The sequence below is a fragment of the Syngnathus floridae genome, chromosome 18 (genome assembly GCF_059516105.1).
Source record: "Syngnathus floridae isolate MCC-2025c chromosome 18, RoL_Sflo_1.0, whole genome shotgun sequence".
Lineage (NCBI taxonomy): Eukaryota > Metazoa > Chordata > Actinopteri > Syngnathiformes > Syngnathidae > Syngnathus > Syngnathus floridae.
The window spans coordinates 8,608,118-8,627,986 of NC_142430.1; the positions used below are offsets into that span (position 1 = coordinate 8,608,118).

Sequence of the window (19,869 nt, forward strand, 5' to 3'; positions counted from 1 at the left end):
TGAAGTGTCCATGAGGTGTACCTACACATATTGTCATCTAAAGCAGTTAATGTTTTAATTGATGAAGAAACAAGGAATAAAACACCAGACAAGTTTTAACAGGTTTGAATGTTTATTAAAAATAATAATATTAAAAGTACATTTTAAACCAGCAATCCAATGCGAAATTGCAGTAGATATATTGGATAACAATATTTAGGCGTGTATATGCATACACGTTATTTAAAACCTACTATAAGTGTTACACTACTATACAGCAGTGATTACCAGCTCAGTGGCCGGAGAGGAGAGTGTCCGCCCTGAGATTGGGAGGTCGGGGTTTCAAACCCCGGCCGGGTCATACCAGTGACTATAACAATGGTACCCATTTCTTCCCTGCTTGGCACTCAGTGTAAGGGGTCGAAATGGGGCTCGCTGCTGCTCACGATCTTTAACTTATAAAATAAGATTATCCCAAAAGCAGCATTATCTCCCCGTTTTTGCACAACGGCGCATCCCTTCTTGCAATAAAGTTAGCCGTTAGCTTGGAGAAAACGTGCATAAAAGAAGTGGTGTTTCAGTGAGTGGTTCTTTCTTTCCTTGGCAAATCGTAAATCGACATTTTGACTTACATAGTCCACGCCAGGAGGGAGACGCAACACCTTCACTGACAGATCCGTTGATGCACCGGGGAACGAACAGGAAAGTCCGGATTCGTTCTCTCACTGAACCGTTCTGGCGATGAACTGGAAATGCAAATCACTCACTCACAGATCCGTTCAGTTGTCGAACGGGAAATGCAATTCACGACTCGTTCGTGAACGAGACGTGACGTCATTTTCTTCTTCGTTTTGTTTTACGGCGGGGTGGCACCAGCTTCAATGGGCATTACCGACACCTACTGGTTGAAGTGAAAAAAGAAATTTATAATGCACACTCGAATGTATCGCAGCGAGGAGGATGGCGGCCGGCCGAGATGGGAGGAGGCATAGGATGGGAGGGGGGGCGTGGGGGCACATAAATAAAAGCTCGTGTGTGAACGCCGGCGCAACGACAGGGAAGTCAGACACAAAAGAGACGAAGAGGAAGACAGCAGAGAGGAAAAAAAGGAGAATAAGACGAGCCTCCAACAGGGTGAGGATGCTCAAAATTGCGCAGATTCCTTATCGGTTGCCTGGCTACCTCGAATGACTGACATTTGTGTGGTTTTATAGATATAAATATTTTGTTCATTTTAAAACACCCGTTGTTAAGTGCGTTTGTAAATTATAGGGAGTATATAGGAAGTATCCACCTACTAGAAATACACAATTTTTTTTAAGGGGGCGGGGTTAAATTAGTGTCAATCACCACAGAAGCATCAGCTTCTTTCACTTTCCGGTATAACTAACTTTTTCCTCCACTGTCCCGTTATTATTTGTGAGTTATGGTGTGCTTACCTCGTTGGATATTACTGTATTTAGGCTAATGCTCCTAATAGAATTGATTTACTGAGAGCTTTGGGAGCGCTCCATTCGTTTGCACCCATAAAAACAAAGTGAGAGGGAGCTTCGAGCGTTTGGCCACCTACCAACAGAGTGCAATGGCTTGCCAAAGAGACCCCGGGTCGTCCATCTGCCCCACAAGCTGAGTTCAATCTGCTGGCTGGCTCCAGCCCCTGTCCTGCCTGCCTGGCTGCTGTGTGTCATGAAGGTGTTTGGAAGTCGTGTTCCTCTTGTAAGCCTCTTAAGAGCCTTCTGGCTTTCCTCATCGCCTAGCCCTGCATTCTTTTCTCTTTTATTTCCCACACTTGGAATTTGGCATCATCAGAGCGGCTTATTTTGTTTGCATGTCAGTGTTTACAGATTGGATATTTGCTCACCAGTCTTTAACTACCACTGGGACAATGGGGCTTATTCTTTAAATGTAGATGACTCTACTAACTGATATTCAAGAAATAATCTATTTGCTCAGCTGTCTGTGCCACTGACCAAAAGTGACCGGCAGAACATGCTTTTCCACTAGGGGGCAGAAAAAACAATTCACCGATCTATCCTCTTTTTGGAACATTTTTGCTTACTCTAACGCTATAAGATTTGTTTTAATGTCAAATAAAAGCTATTACTTAAGGAACGTTGGATAAAAATTGAAATGTACATGTATGCACACACACAAACACACACACACGGCAGATGGCCATAACTGAATTGATGACCTTGCCCTCGTTCCGTCTCTCTCCAAAGACCTGCACTACAGGAATATTAGTTTGGCCAAATGTCCGTGTGTATGTACACGTTTATGTAATAACAGGGACCCTCTGTCAATCAGGGAGAATCACATTAAACGATTCCAACTGACCGAAGCAATGACTTCAAGCCTCCATCCTATTGTCACGCGATTTGTGAGTTTCCCTGTATGCACAGGATGGGCAGATGGTCTTTTTCTATGTACTGGCGACTCCCCCACCACCCCCCCACTCCAATCCCAGACTCACCCCGCAGCAAAATAAGCACGGCAAACAGGTGGCGTGGCTGCAGGAACAATTTACCAATTTGTGTCAGGCACGATGACGACTTTGTTGTATAGCTCGATGATTGACAGACATTGATTTTTAACAAGCTTTTAGCCTAATTGCTAAAGTTTATGGCCGGCTTATGTGTGATGCTGCTTATGTCTCAATGCACGTCTATACTATGAAATTAACAAAGTAGTATGATTCACCATTCACCATAGCAACCCAGCCAATACAATTTCACCTTGAAACACACATAATGGCCACTTGTCCGTTCCGCTGATCTTCCGCCGCTTGCGTCTCAGCTCTCCAGCAGATGCCATGTTGAATAAAGCAGGCGAGATAATGCCACCATATGTCAGCCAGGAAGGCAGATTGCTGCGAAAAGAAAAGCAGGACGTTGTTGGCTTTGAGCTCGTAATTAGAGAGAGTGAGGAGATGAAGGGCGGCAGCGGAGGCGGCTTGGAAGACGAGTGCGCAGTGGGGGAACGGCCACTTCGAATCACCGTATTAATCAGATGGATGACTGACTGGCACTCACCAGTAAAGCAATCAAATTTTTCCAATTTTTTTTATGTCCTTGTCTTATCTGGTGAGCAGACAGATGGATGGACATGTGGAATCACGTCGAGGTTAGCGAGGGTGACGCTACCGGTCAAGACACTTTAATCATTGTGCTTGACCTTTCATTGTGAGAGTTCAATCCCACAATCGTACTCAGCAGTCAAATTCAAGGGTGGCCTTGTTACAATTCATCATAAGGCCATTTCATTCCACCGTGGGAGGGAAATGCTCTGAGCTTTATACTGCCATTTATAAATATCAAATGTTTTTCATTGTGAAGACAACTTATCTGGTCTTGAGGAGCAGCGGACACCACCATTGGAGCCACTCTCCTTTCCCTTCCTTGAATGACGCAGCCAAGCATGCCTGTGGTATCTGCAAACACAGGTAGAAGGCACACAACGTGTCGGACGCTTCCGCAATTTCTTTAAAAAACTCCATGATGTCATCCGATAGATCTACACGAGACATTGGCCCTGCTCACCTCTCAGCTACACCCTGGTGCCAACCATGAGGAGGACCTGGTCTTCCTCAAAGATGTCTTCAGTGAGAAGAGCCTCTGCTACCTCATGAAGGTGGGCGTGTCTTCTCCTGCAAGCAAAAAGACTTCTGTTGCTTTGCTTTAACTCTACACAGATCAAATGCATACAAAAATGAGGGCAGGTTCCTCTGTGCTAATGAAGTCCAACTCTCAGATTCATGAGAAACTGAAGCAGTACAAAAAGCAGAGTCCCACGCCGGTCCTGCACAACGCCTCCTGCCTGGCGGAGCATGTAAGTGCAGCGCGTCCTCACCCTAAATGTTATTTTTCTTGACAGTTTTGAATTTGTGTCCAAGCTAACAGAAGAACTCCAGAACAGGCTTCTCGAGGAGAAGGAGGGGAAAGAGCTGCTGCTTCTCTTGAATGCCCCTCACATCAAGGTAGACAATTACAAAAAAAAATAATGTCCTCTTTTGATGAATCCAAACATGCCTCTCTTCACAGGCTATGCTGTCCACCCACGACACGGTGGCCCAGAAGAATTTTGACCCGGTGCTGCCTTCCTTGCCAGAGGATGTGGAGGACGAGCCCGAGGAGGAGTCGGTGAAGATCGTCCGACTGGTGAAGAACAAAGAGCCTCTGGTGGGATGAAGATTTGGCCACGTTTGGAATTCCATTCATCGTTGGAGTCGGATGGAGGTTTACTTCATTTCCTCCATCCAGGGTGCGACCATCAGGCGAGACGAGGCAACCGGCGCAGTCATCGTGGCGCGGATCATGAGGGGAGGAGCGGCCGACCGTAGTGGTGAGAGGTGCTTTTGCCTTTTTTGGGGGTTTTGACTTTGCAATAAGTGGACTTCCTTGTCAGCTCTGCCACACAAGTGAGGAGATTACGTTGTGTAATGCGTTGCAAACTGTCAACAGAGATTAAATCCTCCAGATTAGTGCCACGAGATTGCATATTTGGAGGTTTCAAACAGGGCTGGCTGGATGTTGCCATGGAGATGTCATCAACTTCATGCTTTCGTGCTTCACACGATGTCGTCCGTGTTTGCGTTGCCAGGTCTGGTGCACGTGGGGGACGAGTTGCGGGAGCTCAATGGCAGCCTGATAAGCCACAAAAGGCCGGATGAAATAAGTCACATTCTGGTAAATGTCACATTTTCACCGGTTTCAATTCAGAGACGAAAGCGCTGCTTGACGCCGTGATGTCTTTTCACACCAGTCCAAGTCGCAAGGCTCCATCACATTGAAAATCATCCCAGCCGTCATAGAAGAAGACAAGCTGAAAGAAAGCAGGGTCAGGACATTTTGAAGATGAAAACAAATCATCAGAAGCCAGGAGTAATCTGATTTGACCTTGCCTCCGTTGCGCAGGTCTACCTACGGGCTTTGTTTGACTACGTGCCCCTCGAGGACCGAGCTACGCCCTGTCAGGAGGCGGGGCTTCCTTTTAAACGCGGCGACATCCTTCAGGTGGTGAGCCAGGAAGACGCCACTTGGTGGCAGGCCAAGAAAGTGGGCGACAGCAACCTGCGCGCCGCGCTGATCCCCTCGGCGCACTTCCAGGAGAGGTGTGCTTGATCTTAGATATTTTTAAAACACACTTCGAAATCGACCTAACCCTTTAAAGCCACACGCATCGCAAATTCAGTATGATGTTTTAACGAGTCATTTGGTTTGGTCATTTGACAGGCGCCTGAGGTACCGCCTGAAGACCGGCTCCTTCCCGTCCATCGCGGCTACATGTAAGACGTCCCGCCAGCCCGCCATTACCCATATGCACCCCAAACTGACAAGCGACTTAGATAAGATCGCTGCTCGTGCCCCATCACACGGGTCAAATGTAATCACAGGGACGAGCAGCATCAAGAGAGATTATGGAACCAGAACAGCGGATCCCGCTTTAATCTCCACAATCTATGGTGTAATCCAATTAGAGGACGGCATTAAATGAAAAAGGGCCGCATAAGCAAAAGGTGCTGCTCTCATTGTGGTTGTTCTTTTGTACGGATGCAGAAAGATGCACTTTGATGTTGAGGATTAGAGTTACATTTTTACCTCGTCATTCAAATCCAGGACAACAAAAAGACAAGGATTTAGCTGTAACAGTTAATGAAATATTTGTTGTTAAAAAAGGAACCGTGGTTGTCATTTTGTGTTGTTCTCTGCAGTGATTGTTGTGTGTCCTTCCTTGCATTGCCCCTCTCAGACGAGCGCCATGACCGAGGTAGGACTTTAACACGCTCGAGCGATGTACTAAAGTGTATTTATTCCGGTTGGCTTGCTCACCCCCGTGACTGTGTTGAACGTGCCGTGTTGTGCCAAGTACAAGAGACCTCAACCTACCTCCCTCTCGTCCTGTCTCCTCCTCCTCTTCTTTCCACTCGCTCCTCCCCAGACGACAGCGACCTTGAGGGAAAAGATGTTGGTGAGGATCAACAAATGTCAGAATGAATCGGTCTTCTCGCATTAGACAGATTGGAGTTCCTCCCAATTCCAAGGCCACAGTCGAATTTCAGAATTGAGTCCAATAACTCTTGTTTGACCACAGCTGGCCAGCGCAGAAGTTTCCGTCTCAAGAGAGAGCAGAACTCGTTGGTTGAGCCTTGCACCCCCGACGCCAATCACATCGATTTCCTGATCTACGAGGAAGTGACGCTTTATCTGCCTGGCGACAGGCCTCGCCTTGTCGTGCTGCTCGGTAGATGGCGTCCGTCCATCCATCTGTTCCCAGGCGCTCCCCTCGTTTGCTAACGGGGGTGGTCGTCCGTGTGTTGTGTTCAGGATCCCTGGGAAGTCGCATCGCCGAGCTCAAACAGAAGGTGATCGCGGACAATCCCAGACTTTACGGATTGGCCGTGCCTCGTGAGTGCCCTCTCGAGAAAGACTCGCACGTTCGAGTCCTATTTGTGAGCGGGCGTTGTTTTCTTTTTTTACTATTTGTGCCATCAAAGACACCACACGACCCAGGAAGAGTCATGAGCGCGAGGGAGTGGAGTATCACTTCATCACCAGAACGTCTTTTGAGGCCGCCATCCACGATGGCAAGTGAGTACGGGACTGACCAGATGAACGGCGTCAAGTCGGGCTGGAAAAGTTTGACACGCCTCTGTCGTCTTGCAGGTTCATTGAATACGGCGAGTATAAGGAGAATTTATATGGCACCAGTTTGGAGTCCATTCACAGAACTCTGCTTCAAAATAAAATTTGCCTTGTGGACGTGCAGCCTGAGGTTGGTGTGGGGAAGTGCTGACCTCAAATGGTGGGCGGGGGTCCCAAAAAAGTTTGAATTTTTTTACCATACCTTCTAACACTGCTGCGCTGGTCTTGGCTTGATTGTGATGGTGCCTTAGGTTAAAGTCCCTCGAAGTAGCGGGAGGAGTGATAACAACCTGCTGATGGAAAAAAGTTGTCTATGTTTGAAATTTGCCATTCAATCAAATTTACCTTGAGCCAAACTTACCATGTTTGAGTTGGATAGCAAAGCCTGACAACCAACTATTTGTTAAACGGAGGTTTGACTGGACTTTTTTTTTTCCCTTGCTGCCTTGCCAACATTTCCCCAAAGGCATTGAAGGTTCTTCGGACACCGGCTTTCAAGCCCTACGTCATCTTTGTGAGACCTTCTGTCTTGGACAGCGAGAAGAAGTCTCTCAGCTCCTGCTCGTCGCTCGTCAGTGTCGCCGTCACGGTGAGTGGCACGCCCACATCGGCCTCGGAACGTGATGGCAGAAATGCACATTGGGGTCGTCAAGCTTTTTGGTTTTTCTGGGGGTTGCAGGAGCAGGACTTGATGGACATGAGACAGTCGGCAGAGCGGCTAGAGCAGCGCTACGGCCACTGGCTGGATTACGTGCTGGTAAAGGAGGATCCGCTCAGTGCCATGGCAGAGCTCCACGCCGTGCTGGAGCGGGTACGACTGGAGCCCCAGTGGGTGCCCGTGTCCTGGCTGAGGACGTCCTAGACCTTAAACCTGAACCTGCTGCCAACACCACTGTGTCAATATTTTTCTTCAACTTGCTGCAAGTGCCAAATAAATCCACTTTTGTGTTGGTTAACATGCACAGAGTCCATTGACAGCGGCAGCTACTTGTCTGATATTTTTGAAGTGTTTGCTGTTGATAATAAAACGTTTCAAATGAACTTTTTTTTGGTGTGTGTGGGCTATCTATTTATTTTAGGACAAATGCAACAATTTGAAAGTAAACCATGAACAAACTCAGGAAACTATACATGTGAGGCCCGCCTTGTGTGCAAAGAGAAGCAAGTTACTTCCACAGCTTCTTGATGGACATGTTCTTCTCGCTGTCTTTCTGCATCACCTGCAGGACAATTAACCAAAAGCTTAGAAAGTCCGTGCACCTAATAACTTTGAAGCCAGCGGCAAAGCGGCAAACTCGATGAAAAAGGGGAAAAAATAAATCAAAGTTGACCAACCTTTGCCACAGCCATCTCAAAGTCCTCCTGGGTGACGTGTACTCGCCTCTCTCGCAGGGCGTACATGCCCGCCTCCGTGCACACGCCCTTCACAGCACAAGCACAACGTGTTTGGATAACACAAATGCAACTAGCGAGTGGCAAACGCTCACCTTAACCTCGGCGCCCGACGCTCCAGGCATGAGCTCGGCGATCTTCCTCAGGTTGATGCCTCGCGTCAGGTTCATCTTCCGCGAGTGAATCTTGAGGATGTCGAGGCGAGCCTGGCGGACCAAAAAAAAGTGATGTTGTGGTGTGATGTCACCAGCGTGGATTTGAATCTGGGAGAGTGTCATGTCACCTCCTCGTTGGGAGGGGGGAACTCAATCTTCCTGTCAATTCTTCCTGGCCTGAGGAGAGCCGAGTCCAGGATGTCGATACGGTTGGTGGCCATGATGACCTGCCGCCGGCACAGAGCACATTTTAGACACACTTGAGCACTCACGACGGCAGTGACGGCGACAGCTCCACCTTGATGTTCTTGGTGGCCTCAAAGCCATCCAGCTGGTTGAGCAACTCTAACATGGTCCTCTGCACTTCGCTGTCCCCGCCCGAGCCGCCCTCCAGGCGAGACGAGCCAATGGAATCGATTTCATCCATGAAGATGATGGAGGGTGCATGCTCTCGGGCCATGACAAAAAGCTCGCGCACCATCCGAGCGCCTTTCGGGACAAAACTCAAGTTCAGATTCAAGCAGAAACAAAACGTATCCGGCAACATGCGTTAATAGCGCTCACCCTCCCCAATGAACTTTTGCACCAGCTCAGACCCCGACACCCTAATGAAGGTGCAGTCGGTGTGGTGGGCTACAGCTCTGGCCAGCAGGGTCTTTCCTGTTCCTGGAGGTCCGTAGAGCAGCACACCCTAAAACAACCACAAACATTTAAACATCCATCCATTTTGAACGTCCTTGCACCAGTCACTCACCTTGGGCTGCGCGATGCCCAAAGCTTCAAAAAGCTCCGGGTGTTTGACGGGAAGTTCAATGACTTCTTTGATTTCCTTAATCTGCTTGTCCAGTCCGCCAATCATCTCATAGGTGGAGTCGGGAACCTTCTCCACCATCATGAGGGAGACCAGAGGATCCACCTTGTTGGGGAGGATCTTGTGCAGCGTGTAACTGTCGTTGCGGAGAGCCACGCGGCAGTTGGGGGTTACCTGGGACAGAAGGGCCCAATGAAAAGCAGGCTCATGTACATGGACAAATCAACTGCCACAATACTCACATCATTGATGTCAATGTTTTTATCCACGTCAACCACAAATTTCCCCTCTGGATGCACCTGGGGGAAATGAAGAAAATAAATCCATATTACTTGTGCGGGCTAAGTGTATTTTTGTACAAAATCTGGAGTGTATACCTTGACCAGCACTTTCTTTTTGTCCATGACCCTGACCACTTCTCCTACATAGGAGCCTTGCTCTTGAAGCAACTGCAGCTCCTCACGGAGGAGACGCACTGAAAGTTAATTAATTGGGGGCAGTTATATTCACAAAAAGGGGAAAGATTAAAAAAAATAAAATACATAACTAGTGTTAACCCCAAAAATACCTTTAGCGTTGAGCTCATTTCTCTGTGCTTGAAGTCGTCTGAGATTCTGGCTCTTCTCGTTCACAGTCAACTGTTGGAAACAAAAAGGAGGTTGAAAATGTCGAATAGTGGACTATAAGTTTGCAACAAAAAAACATTTGCTTACCTGTAATTCTTCTATTTTCGATAAGTAGTACTGCCGAAGACCTGTTCCACCTTTACTCTCGCCCATCTCCATCTGGAATAACAGTGAAATCGATAAATCAGGTGTTATGTTGAATATATGCTGGTTTTCTTAACTATAGAAGACGGCTTCAACCTTACTATTATCTATCTTGCCACACTGACATAAAATGATGTCAATGACGAATGACTATACACTAGACCCAATACACGATATGCATCATTTGTTATCATTTTGGATACCTAAAAAAAAATCCAGGATTAATAAATGACTTGAACAAGTGCAACGACAAGTGCAAACGATTAAAAATGTATCGTAAGCAAGTGAAGGTAAAGTGAGTCAGCAACAAGCAAAGCTCGCAGGCATTGCCGTCGTGTTCGAGCCAGGGGACCGACTAACAGCGTAAACAAAGCGGACGTAAATACGTATATTTATAGTCTACATAGTGAGGGTAAAAAGACATGCATACATGGATGCGTTAAATGGACACAGCACGAGCTAGCTGCTCGACTAGCCTAGCCGCAATGATACAGCAAACACGGGAGCAACATCGTTTGGACTCAAGAGGGTTTTATCAATAAACGACACACAAGTTATAATTCATTCAAATTAGCTAAGAATTGAAATAGAAGTACGCTGACGATGTTTAAAGGCAATTCTTGGGCAAAAGTGTATAAACGAGCTGACAAATCCACCTACATTGTCGGTGCCGTCCCCCTCCATCTTGGAAAGCTAGCATCCGTTGGAGAGGTGACGTATTTCCAGTTGGATGTGAATGTACCACAGCGCCCTCTACTGGGCAAAACCAACTCCCCCGAATACATGCTACCGTAAATCACCCACTAAGAGAGCACTTAAAATAAACACTACAACACCGCTCTTAAACAGATCTATTTTCAGTGATAGGTATATGAGCTGATGTATCAACTTATTCATATTTTCATTAGTTTTGTATAAAAATAGTAATGTTGGTTTGTTGTGTATGTGGTTATTTAAATAGTAACTATAACTCCATGCAAGACCAGGCACACCGATTCCAACTGAAGTGCCAGAGTTCTCAGACTTGTCCTAACAAGCACCTTCATAGCATCAAGTCAGACTCGTCACCTTGTACCAGTCACTAAAATAAGCGCTGTAATATGAAAATTGTCTGCATGTTTATTCAAAAATACTCCATCCATCAATTTTCTACCGCTTATCCAGAGTCGGGTCACGGGGGGGCATACTACAAATGTATAAAAGATCAGCTTGAAGTTCAAATAACATGCAAATATCTAACCACCTTGGGGGGGAAAGGAAGAAGCAACATGATATTCTTAACAGTTTGGCATATCTGTAAACATGGAATGTTCAAAAAAGCAATCCCGGTGCAACAAAAGCATTTCAATGATGAGCCGATTAATGCAATTACAAAGTATTATAAACAAAACACATTGATTTTACAGACATTTCGAACCTATTTGTGTACCTCAAACAATGTAATACCGTAGAAAAATAACATGTAAACATTCACAAAGTTTAGAATAAAAACAGCAATCATTCCCCAAAGACAATTTTTTTGCTCTTTCAGAGTATTGGTTCACAATGGTCGAAATAAAAATATACCTTTGTGTATATGTATATTTTAGAATGGCTCCAAATGTTTTAGTATTATCAAAAAAACATGACTTACAAGGAGACACCTTTGGAATGAAGCATGCTGAGAAGAAACACTACCATAAACTTTTTTTTTTTTTCCAACAAATCTGAAAATGACAATCTACTTGGAAGATTGAAGGAATTTCATAAAAAGACGTATTCATGCTTTAGGTGAGTCTGATCCCAAGAACCTGCTCCAGTTCTTGTCTTCGTTGCTGCACCTGAAAGTGAAGCAGGAGTCAGTTAGAAAGAGAACAGCAGAGTCGCAACGTTGCGCCATCTTGACGTACTTTGGTGTACACGTATCTGCCAACTGCTTCGGGCATCCATGGCGCCTGGTAGAATTCAGTCCTCCTCTCTTCTTCTGGATTTCCTGACACTTCTGTCATTACCTGGAGGAAAATATCAAGTTAAACCACAAAGTGGGTGTTATGATTAGGAGAAACATGAAATGTTCACTTTAAGGTCTCTGCACTGAGATTTGAGCCAATCCTGGATGAAGTCCTGAGGGTTATTGCTGAAGCTCAACATGAAATCTCTCTCGGTCTTCAGCTGGTTGATGTACTCGATGGTCTCGTGTATCTGCCGATGCAAAGTAACAAGAGTCATGCAAGTTTTTTTTTTTTTCCCTGGATTCAGCTGCTAGATGAACCTTGGTCTCCAGCGCGGCGATTTCCTGCTGGTTGGTGGTGGACGACAGGAAGCTGCTCATTTGGCTCTTCAGCGGGTCGTCCACCTCCACGTCGATGTCGTAGCACGCCGTCTTTTTCTGGTCATTGGGGTCCACGCTGTCCAAAGACAAAGGCACAGAAATGCTAATTCACAATTGCCAATAAATTCCACCAGAGGGTGCCCAAACACAATTTTTCTCTTAGACATGGCTATGACTGACTTCAAAGTAGAGATACCACAAAATGGCATTGAGCCACTTGAAACAGATATGGTTAAAAAAAAAAAAAAAATGGAGGAAATTCCAATCCAAGCAAGCATACCTAATCATGTGATTGATCACAATAGGGTCAGGGTGCTGGAGTAGCCCGGCCAGTTTCATTGGAATCTCAGAAAACCTCATGCGAGTGCAACCAAAAATCTGTTCAACATTACAAATTATAAAAGACAAAAGGACAGGCAACAAGCTGTGAGAAAAGTACAAGTAGTGCTTTGGCGTCCTGTTGTCATCAGACCTTTCTGAAATAGTGGTTGCAGTTGATATACTCCTTCTCGTGACTGTCTTGCAGTTTGTTGTTCTTGATGTAGAGCCAAAGTGCCTGCATGATGCTGGCCCGCGTTTGCGTGTGCACGCCCAGCAGCCGAGCCAGCCGCAGATCCAGTTTGTACTGAGGAGGCTGTGCCAAAAAAATAAAAACAGTTGAGCATTCTTTTTTTTAAATATGATAAATGAGAAAGATGGAGGCGTGAAAGGGCACACACACCTGGTGGTCGAGCATGAGCAGGAGCGTGCATTTGACGTTGACGTCACCGGGTCTTTTTACCTGGAAACCGTCCGTCTCCTGAGTGGTAGGCATTCGGTGCCACTGACATTCAAGGACAATAAATGTGGTTAAATCACATTCCGGAGTCAATTTGTGGAGTAGAAGTAGTGAACAGACAAGTTCATAAAAAAATGAATACAAATATTAAGGAAGTCATTAGTTGCAGGTCTACAAGGAACAAGTCCTTATTGAAGTGAGTTCTAATGTTCTTCCAAATTCAAAGGACAAGCATTATTTTCAGGAGCTACGTTAACCTAACCTTGATGTTCTGTAATCAAATGTTTATGGACCAACAAAAGATGGAGATCTGGAATTGCCGCCAACCCTGAACTGTGTCAAACAAACGCCTGATTTGGGCTTTGGGGGTCAAGTCAGGCTGGTGAAAAGCATTGCTGTTTTGCTCATGTTGAAATTCAAAGTGGAATGCTTGCGAACTTATGTCATACCTCCACCAAGTGGTTGTCGGGTCCGTAGAGCTCCTTATCGAGCTCGATCACCAGGCTCTTGAAGAAAGATGAGAACTTCCTCTTCTGCTTGCCAGGCTAGGAACACAGCGTGCGTAGAAGACATACATGAGCAACAAAAATAAAAACGCTGAGCAAACTAAGATTAAATATCTCAATTTGCCTCTCAATTTTGTTGAACTACCAACAAAGGCCTTCAAAACTACAATTCAAGTTTCCCTCTTCTAATGACGCCATCGTTTCCTTAGTTTTGTCCGTGTTTTTATGATTCCAGTTTGTGCGACGTTTGCAGCTGCATTGCTTTGCGCTGACCAAATTGAAGCATAAAAAGTGGAGACAAATAGAAAAAGCTGCCCGCCCGCCCGCCCGCTCCCTCCCCGCCCCACCCCGGCCCTGTGGAAGCATGTTTGCACAACACGACCTCTTTCACTTCTTCTCCGACATCCCTTCTGGGCTGTGAGCAGCATGCCTGAACATCCCCTTCATGTGGCCCCAGATGACACCGCCAGTGCTGCTGGAATTGATGGAGGGAGGAGAGGCATGTCAGCCCCGTGGTATGTAACGGCCTGTGGTTTCAATTCCCGCCTTCCAAAGCAGCGCGGGGGCCTGCGTGTGTCGGGGTGGAGCGCAGTAAACGCACATCTGGACGCATCACCCCAGCCAACCGGCCGCGACCAGAAGAGACGCAACAATGGAGCCCGAAAATACAAATGCCCGGAAGGAGATTCCAGTGGAATTGGCTTACTTCTTCCAGAAGTTTTCCCTCCACTCGCAGTTCCCAGGAGGACACCTTCTCTGCCTCCTCGCCCTCGGGCTTGCACGGGGTGTACGTGTTGGAAATGTAGATCCTGAGCTTGCGTTTTTGCTGCGTCATCAAAAAGGAAACAAACAAGCAAGAGCTTTTAGACAAGCTGGCGTCTGTTAAATTTAGAGTGAAGGTTGAAAAATGACAAGCAGATTTTTTTTATGAAGAACCATGAGTTACTTTCTGAGACTATTTGATTTATTCAAGTAAATTTTGCTGGGAAATGCGCTCATTATGAAGATTAGTTACATTTTTGCACAATACGTGGGGTCAGAGTGTTCAGGGCTGTTTGTCATTATGTTTTCGGAAAAATACTCTCATTAAAATGAAGCAAGTTTTTGTCTAGCGGTGTTCACAGTGGAACACAAAGAAATGGTGGTGTACCGCAGGGAAGCGCCTTAGGACCATAGCTTTTCTATACGTTTCAATTGCCTATTTGTGTGTCACAATGTTACATACCGTAATGGGCTTCTTTATAGCCTCCTGTATTTCCATGCGCTTCCGTGCAATGGTCTGATCCAGTTTCCTCTCAAAAGCCAAGAGGTCCATATAGGCCTGAGACTCTGGCACCAAGTCGCGGATCTACAGAGGCAGCATGAAGATATTATGTAGAATGACCACAGCCAATTCCCAAACGTAATGTTAAATCACTTACTCTCTGTGGGAGAACCTTGTCGGCCATCTTGCGTCTTTTTGCCCTAAAATCAAAAGAAATATGATTATCTGCATCAAGTGCCTACTTAAGTATGGTAAATTATGGATTTTTTTCCAGAGACTTATTGTTCATTGTTCAAAGAAACCATCACGCTCACACATTTAGCAATTATTTGTACTTTATCACAGTTCCACATCATCATGAATCCTTTTAAGCATTCTCAGAAGAGTCCAAAGTGTCGCTTCGGGGGGCAATTCTTCTTTTACGGGGAGACTTCGGCAAGCCGTGAAAGAGCTTCATTGTGGATGAGACTGCAAACGGAGCCACACCTCAAGACTTGCCGTGGTTGAGTGTGGCATCACAGAGCGGTTTGAAGTCAAAAATAGCCACCGGTCTCCAGTCACGAGATGCTGCCATGACTGTGAGCCTCGTGTGTTTGGTTGAAGATGGATTTACTGTTTAGTGCTTGACTACTAGAATTAGGGATGGTGTTCTGTCAAATTTACTAATTACGTGATTTAGAAATGTTTATCAGTCCGCTTGGCCATGTGGCATTTCAACAGCCTTTTTTTTTTAAGAACCGTTGCTTCTTCTTTCATCACACACTCTCACTTCTTCACGCCTTACCCTCGCCGGTGGCCTCCCAGCGCTTCTTGCTGTTGCTGAAGGTGGTGATGAAATAAGCGCTTCCGCGTGGGGTCCATGCCTGCTGGAGGCCCCATGTTAGGTCGCATGGGCATGCTGCTGCTGCCGTACGAGGGACCGGGAAGCTGAACTCCCATCGAGCCCCCAATTCTACCAAGGGGCATCCCTGGACGCTGGCAGGGGGAATAAGAAATATTGACTCACTTAAATAATATATTCTAAATACATATACCAGTGGTTGGCCACTCATAGTTTCATTATTCTGCTCTATTTTTGAGACGACTGCGTGATTCAGTATTAAAAACAGTAATGGCACATTTGACCCACATGTTGGGTTGACCCCATATGGCTCCGAGTGAGGCTCACTTACAGATGGTGCTAGTGATAAACCTTTGATTTCATTTCAACTCAAAGATCCCGAGTCTTTTGAACTTTTGAAAAATAGAAAACATTCAAAAGTTCCTTCATCATGCCTTGTGCGTTAAACCCGAATTTGTAGCTACTTTCAAATGCGGAAGCACGGCTGCACATTGACGGCGCTGCTTTATTATCGTTTAAAAACGAATATTTTGTATAGTAAACGCTAATCGTGGACAGAAAATCTTTCAGTTAACCTTTTGACCGCGGAGTTTAATCAATATAACCATGCAAAAAGAGGGAAAAACCAACCTGGGTGTACTGCGCTGCGCCGCTTAAGGAGCGGGGGTATGCCGCTGCAGTAGGCGGCATCCCGGGCATCCTCAAGCCCGCTGAGAGTCCAACATTCATCGGGTTCAGACCAGGGCTCATAGTCGGACCCGTGAAACTTCCCCTCGTCGACATTTCGTGATTTCCAGTGACGGGGAAAAGGAGAGAAAAGGTCGCTCCAACCTTGAATGGTTGTATCTGTTCTAAGTTTAAAAGTTACTAATTCGCGTTACCTTGACGTAGTCTGACAGCACGTAATGTAAACAACAACAAAACAAATAAAAATAAACGATGTTCTACTCCTGTCGTGTTAAGTTCCGGGTTTTTGTTTATAACTAGTTGTTCTGGTTCGAATACTGAACTGATGTGAATGTTGGACGCCTTTTCAACCAGCTTACATTGGCGTTGTGTTTTTTTAGGCAATAGCTCGTATGTCGAATGCTGCGTTTACAAACATCGGTAATTTGGCAATAACAATGCGTTTTGCTCTATTTTTCACTGCAAAGCATTGTTTTGTTTGGCTTTTGCAATGAAATTTCCCCCCAAAATATAATTAGTCTTCATTACTTACCCGCTGAACTTTTTAACAGAAACTTGTCAGAAATGTTATCCGATGTACGCATTTTAGTTCCCAGCACCTGAAAGCACCAAACACCGTAGGAGCGCATTACAAAAAAAAAAAAACACAAAAAATAAATTTCGCTTTTCCCTACCACCTGATCAATACAGTGACTATTCTCAAAATGAACAATAAATATTTATTGAAGACTTATTTTAACTATTCCAACTGTCTGAATAACCCTTGCTGATTCGACAGCGCCCCCTGGTGCAATTAAGTCAGTTGTATTGACGCCCAAAAGACATCTAACAAATTTATTATGATAAAACAGATGAAAGAAACCGAGCCGTTATAGCAGCAATTCAACTATGTGAATATTTACACTATCACATCACACTGAGGATTTGTGCAACCCTTTTACACTGTAAACACAAGATAGACATGTTTGAACCCTAAAGAACAAGTCCATCCCTCCTCCCCAAAAAAAGAAAAAAAAAGAAACCTGCTTCTGCAGCAATTGCTTGTACAATTAAATGTTCACTCGTTCAAACTCATCCATGCACACGCAGAAGTGTGACAACAGAAGACAACCCATTTCTAGTGATTGTCTGAAACGTAATGTGACCCTTAGTAATTTTCTTCCGGAAGAAAATACAAAGCTGAATGACATACGCGCTCTATGCGTAATTCACTCTTTTTTTTTTTTTTTTTTCCTACAACACATTGAATCGTATATGCATTAAAATCATACCTCAAATAGTTCATTATTACGGTGAGAGACTGTCCAGCAGAGGACAAAAATAGCCAGTGTCTGTACGATGATTTGAAAAATAAAAAAAAAGTGTCAAGTATTAAGTGGGAGGTCTGAGCAGTCATTACCGTACGAGCCAGCGGAAAAAAAAAAGAAATACTTTCACCACATTCAAGCACTGCTGGTTGTTAGCACGCGTCGTTATTGAGGGAAGGTCTCATCTTTCATCAACATGCGTGGGCTTTCCTGGTTGTCCAGGCGACGTCGAGGACCCATCATGCCTGTGGGCAAAAGGTCACAATAAGCAATTTTTACTTCCCCATTTCAAATGATTTCACAGTTTTTTTTCAGTTGAGTTGCAACGGTTTTAAGTCACATAAATGGTGGAAAGAAAAATTGTAATGATTCATATTGGACCTTCACAAAAACCTGGCATTTTGAAGAGGGGTGTGCAGACTTTTTCTGTTCACAATTTCTGCATGGATAATTATACTTAATGTGGTGGTTCACTTACTGCTCTTATGCTTGAAGGATTTGGATCGTCTTGGTGAATTTGGATTCTGAAGTGACACAAAAGTCATTGTTTGGAATCGGTGAATTCACATTGCCTCAAAAGACGGTTATAGAAACAAGAATGATAAAATTACCTTCTCAGCTTTTCTTTTCTTGGCTGTAAATGTGAGCAAATAAAGAATAAGACATTTTCCACAATTATTATCATTTAGAAAGCCAATCATTGATAAAGGGACCTTTCTTTTCCGCCCCGTACGACCAGTCGTTATCGTTGACGTCGTCGTTGTCTTCTTGGTCGCTCTCGGACTTGTTGTTGGTGTTGTTACCTGTGACTATTCTGTGAAAAAAGGAAGAAAATGCCGTGAAAGTAAGAGTTAAAAAAAAACGTCTTCATTCCCATGCCTTTTTTTTTTTGTGGGACGCCTTACCTGCGGTTAGCTATACGGCTGCTGTTGCGTCCCATGCCGAGGCACTTCTCCAGGTGCGGGGCGAATCGCGACGCGGCGATGCTTCGGTTGCAGTTCGGACAAACGCACTCTTTGTTTTTCCACTGGTTGTACACCTGGCCGAACACATCCAAGCCTGGCTGGTCCACGATTTCTTTAGACACAAAAAGAAGATCAGTAAGGATGTGGATTTAGAGAGCACATTGAACAAGACACAAAAGTTGAACCGTTGTTGAGGACCAGTTTGGAGTAGACCACGTTTATGGTGATATCCTCACCAAAGTCCCGCATGCTTTCTTGGTCCGTGTCTTCCAGGAAGAAATAGCCCTGCTTGACAGCCCGGTGCACCTCGAAGCAAAGGCCCAGGCAGGCGTCCTCCACCAGGTCAGACAGGATGTCCTGCGCTAGGCCCTGTAGGCGGCAGGAAACATGGCTGTCAAACTCAATCCCTCACTCTGCTGCATTTTCTCCGCACCTCCAGCTTGCTGTTGTCCAGGCTGGACATTGACACCTCCTCCATTTTCATTTGCCAGAAGATCCAAATGAGCCGTCGCTGCTGTGGTCATGCTGCAGCTCAGCAAGCCTCGGCCAAAACAGGGCTGCGGGGAGGAGATTGGTGGAGGAACTCGATCACAAGAAAACGTGCTGCAGGTGGCTCACAAATGCATATCGGATCACTTGCAAGGATTTCCTCTCTTTTGCCACTTTATATGCTGAGGATGAAGACAAAGAAAAAAAGCACGTTACATTGGCGAAGACTCCAATTACCTCCACCCCCACTTTGGAAGAAAAAAAATCAGGCGGAACAAAACAAAGAAAAGCAGGATCGGATCGGAGCTGCCAGCTTACGACAAGGCGGCTTACAAGCGAACACAACGCGATGAGCTTCCAATGTTACATTCAACGAGTTTAAATGAGCGACTCCAAAGTGTTTGTCCCTTGAATGGCTTTCACCGTCCAGATTTGCGCCGGCCCCGAAGCTCACGTCAACGCCGCTGCATTGCGGCTGTTGCTCTCGCAACATCTCGCAAAAACACGCGTACACTCGTTTGCAAACATCTCGCCGTGGATTCAAACGCGTCTGCAGTCAGCGCAACCGCGCAAAAGGGCTTGATTGGGTTTATTTACCTAGTGCGGCAGGCATCCATCTTTAGATCGCAGATCAGACAGAAGCAATCGATCGCAGCGCGACGCCTTCACTTTCTACCTTCGCTCGCTTCTTGATTGGAGGAAGAAAAATATATATACGGTTTAGTTTATTCAATGATTTGAGTAAAAACTAAAATGCAAACGAGTCCTTATGAACATATGTTCCAAAATTCCATTGGCTTGTGTAATATAGGTGAAATGTGTTTTTTTTTAAATGAATATATATTTGGTGGCTTTGTAAAAAATGTGTTAACCTTTCCAATATCAAGAGGTTCTGAATGATGTGAACAGTTTGAATTTGGAATGGGAATGATTTGTTGAAGGTGTCATTTCAACTAACTTTTTTTGGGGGGGT

The 19,869-nt window shown here is 45.3% G+C and overlaps 4 protein-coding genes across 9 annotated transcripts; 1 reads left to right on the top strand and 3 right to left on the bottom strand.

The window, feature by feature from the left end:
- Positions 1–1,002: 1,002 nt before the first annotated feature.
- On the top strand, positions 1,003–7,661 carry LOC148382852 (MAGUK p55 subfamily member 3-like). 5 transcript variants are annotated; one of them, XM_088360064.1, is made up of 19 exons: positions 1,003–1,113; positions 3,315–3,421; positions 3,491–3,609; positions 3,730–3,807; positions 3,872–3,955; positions 4,020–4,157; positions 4,239–4,320; positions 4,579–4,664; positions 4,741–4,815; positions 4,893–5,089; positions 5,211–5,263; positions 5,728–5,745; positions 5,917–5,946; positions 6,070–6,219; positions 6,303–6,383; positions 6,473–6,566; positions 6,642–6,750; positions 7,087–7,209; positions 7,300–7,661. In XM_088360064.1, exons 2-19 carry the CDS (start codon positions 3,382–3,384, stop codon positions 7,480–7,482), a joined length of 1,740 nt encoding a protein of 579 aa, XP_088216190.1. In that variant the 5' UTR covers positions 1,003–1,113; positions 3,315–3,381; the 3' UTR covers positions 7,483–7,661. The 5 variants fall into 5 exon arrangements, with proteins under 5 accessions (XP_088216190.1, XP_088216189.1, XP_088216191.1 ...); XM_088360063.1 differs by having other exon boundaries at positions 5,728–5,946; XM_088360065.1 differs by lacking the exon at positions 5,917–5,946.
- Position 7,662: 1 nt separating this feature from the next.
- On the bottom strand, positions 7,663–10,494 carry psmc5 (proteasome 26S subunit, ATPase 5). The gene is made up of 12 exons (XM_088360068.1): positions 10,409–10,494; positions 9,692–9,763; positions 9,547–9,616; positions 9,356–9,453; positions 9,221–9,277; positions 8,922–9,152; positions 8,732–8,858; positions 8,466–8,656; positions 8,296–8,394; positions 8,108–8,218; positions 7,956–8,042; positions 7,663–7,840 (listed from the first exon to the last, which is right to left on the bottom strand). Exons 1-12 carry the CDS (start codon positions 10,430–10,432, stop codon positions 7,787–7,789), a joined length of 1,221 nt encoding a protein of 406 aa, XP_088216194.1. The 5' UTR covers positions 10,433–10,494; the 3' UTR covers positions 7,663–7,786.
- Positions 10,495–10,844: 350 nt separating this feature from the next.
- smarcd2 (SWI/SNF related BAF chromatin remodeling complex subunit D2) lies at positions 10,845–17,553 on the bottom strand. Its single transcript, XM_088360875.1, has 14 exons — positions 17,407–17,553; positions 16,079–16,734; positions 15,392–15,582; positions 14,765–14,807; positions 14,569–14,691; positions 14,050–14,169; positions 13,287–13,382; positions 12,781–12,882; positions 12,532–12,693; positions 12,340–12,437; positions 12,000–12,135; positions 11,807–11,929; positions 11,638–11,739; positions 10,845–11,568 (listed from the first exon to the last, which is right to left on the bottom strand). Exons 2-14 carry the CDS (start codon positions 16,229–16,231, stop codon positions 11,515–11,517), a joined length of 1,503 nt encoding a protein of 500 aa, XP_088217001.1. The 5' UTR covers positions 16,232–16,734; positions 17,407–17,553; the 3' UTR covers positions 10,845–11,514.
- Positions 16,956–19,610, bottom strand: atxn7l3b (ataxin 7 like 3b). Of its 2 annotated transcripts, none has more exons than XM_088360885.1 (8): positions 19,494–19,610; positions 18,841–19,078; positions 18,644–18,776; positions 18,348–18,519; positions 18,156–18,256; positions 18,054–18,076; positions 17,921–17,966; positions 16,956–17,687 (listed from the first exon to the last, which is right to left on the bottom strand). In XM_088360885.1, the coding sequence occupies exons 2-8, from the start codon at positions 18,889–18,891 to the stop codon at positions 17,608–17,610; spliced, it is 606 nt and encodes a 201-aa protein (XP_088217011.1). In that variant the 5' UTR covers positions 18,892–19,078; positions 19,494–19,610; the 3' UTR covers positions 16,956–17,607. The 2 variants fall into 2 exon arrangements, with proteins under 2 accessions (XP_088217011.1, XP_088217012.1); XM_088360886.1 differs by lacking the exon at positions 19,494–19,610 and adding an exon at positions 19,230–19,452.
- Positions 19,611–19,869: the final 259 nt, after the last annotated feature.

What these genes read in the sequence shown, in the direction of transcription:
- LOC148382852 (XM_088360063.1), top strand. Translation starts at nt 3,382, where the DNA reads ATGACGCAGCCAAGCATGCCTGTGGTATCTGCAAACACAG. An exon ending in TGTGGTATCTGCAAACACAG is followed by an intron (nt 3,422 to 3,490) that starts GTAGAAGGCACA and finishes GTCATCCGATAG; the next exon opens with ATCTACACGAGACATTGGCC. An exon ending in GCCTCTGCTACCTCATGAAG is followed by an intron (nt 3,610 to 3,729) that starts GTGGGCGTGTCT and finishes TCCAACTCTCAG; the next exon opens with ATTCATGAGAAACTGAAGCA.
- psmc5 (XM_088360068.1), bottom strand. Translation starts at nt 10,432, where the DNA reads ATGGAGGGGGACGGCACCGACAAT. An exon ending in AGGGGGACGGCACCGACAAT is followed by an intron (nt 9,764 to 10,408) that starts GTAGGTGGATTT and finishes CTGTTATTCCAG; the next exon opens with ATGGAGATGGGCGAGAGTAA. An exon ending in TCCCCCCTCCCAACGAGGAG is followed by an intron (nt 8,219 to 8,295) that starts GTGACATGACAC and finishes TTGGTCCGCCAG; the next exon opens with GCTCGCCTCGACATCCTCAA.
- smarcd2 (XM_088360875.1), bottom strand. Translation starts at nt 16,231, where the DNA reads ATGTCGACGAGGGGAAGTTTCACGGGTCCGACTATGAGCCCTGGTCTG. An exon ending in CTATAAAGAAGCCCATTACG is followed by an intron (nt 14,170 to 14,568) that starts GTATGTAACATT and finishes TTGATGACGCAG; the next exon opens with CAAAAACGCAAGCTCAGGAT. An exon ending in GCAACCACTATTTCAGAAAG is followed by an intron (nt 12,438 to 12,531) that starts GTCTGATGACAA and finishes AATGTTGAACAG; the next exon opens with ATTTTTGGTTGCACTCGCAT.
- atxn7l3b (XM_088360885.1), bottom strand. Translation starts at nt 18,891, where the DNA reads ATGAAAATGGAGGAGGTGTCAATGTCCAGCCTGGACAACAGCAAGCTG. An exon ending in TGGACAACAGCAAGCTGGAG is followed by an intron (nt 18,777 to 18,840) that starts GTGCGGAGAAAA and finishes TGCCGCCTACAG; the next exon opens with GGCCTAGCGCAGGACATCCT. An exon ending in AGAAAGCATGCGGGACTTTG is followed by an intron (nt 18,520 to 18,643) that starts GTGAGGATATCA and finishes TTGTGTCTAAAG; the next exon opens with AAATCGTGGACCAGCCAGGC.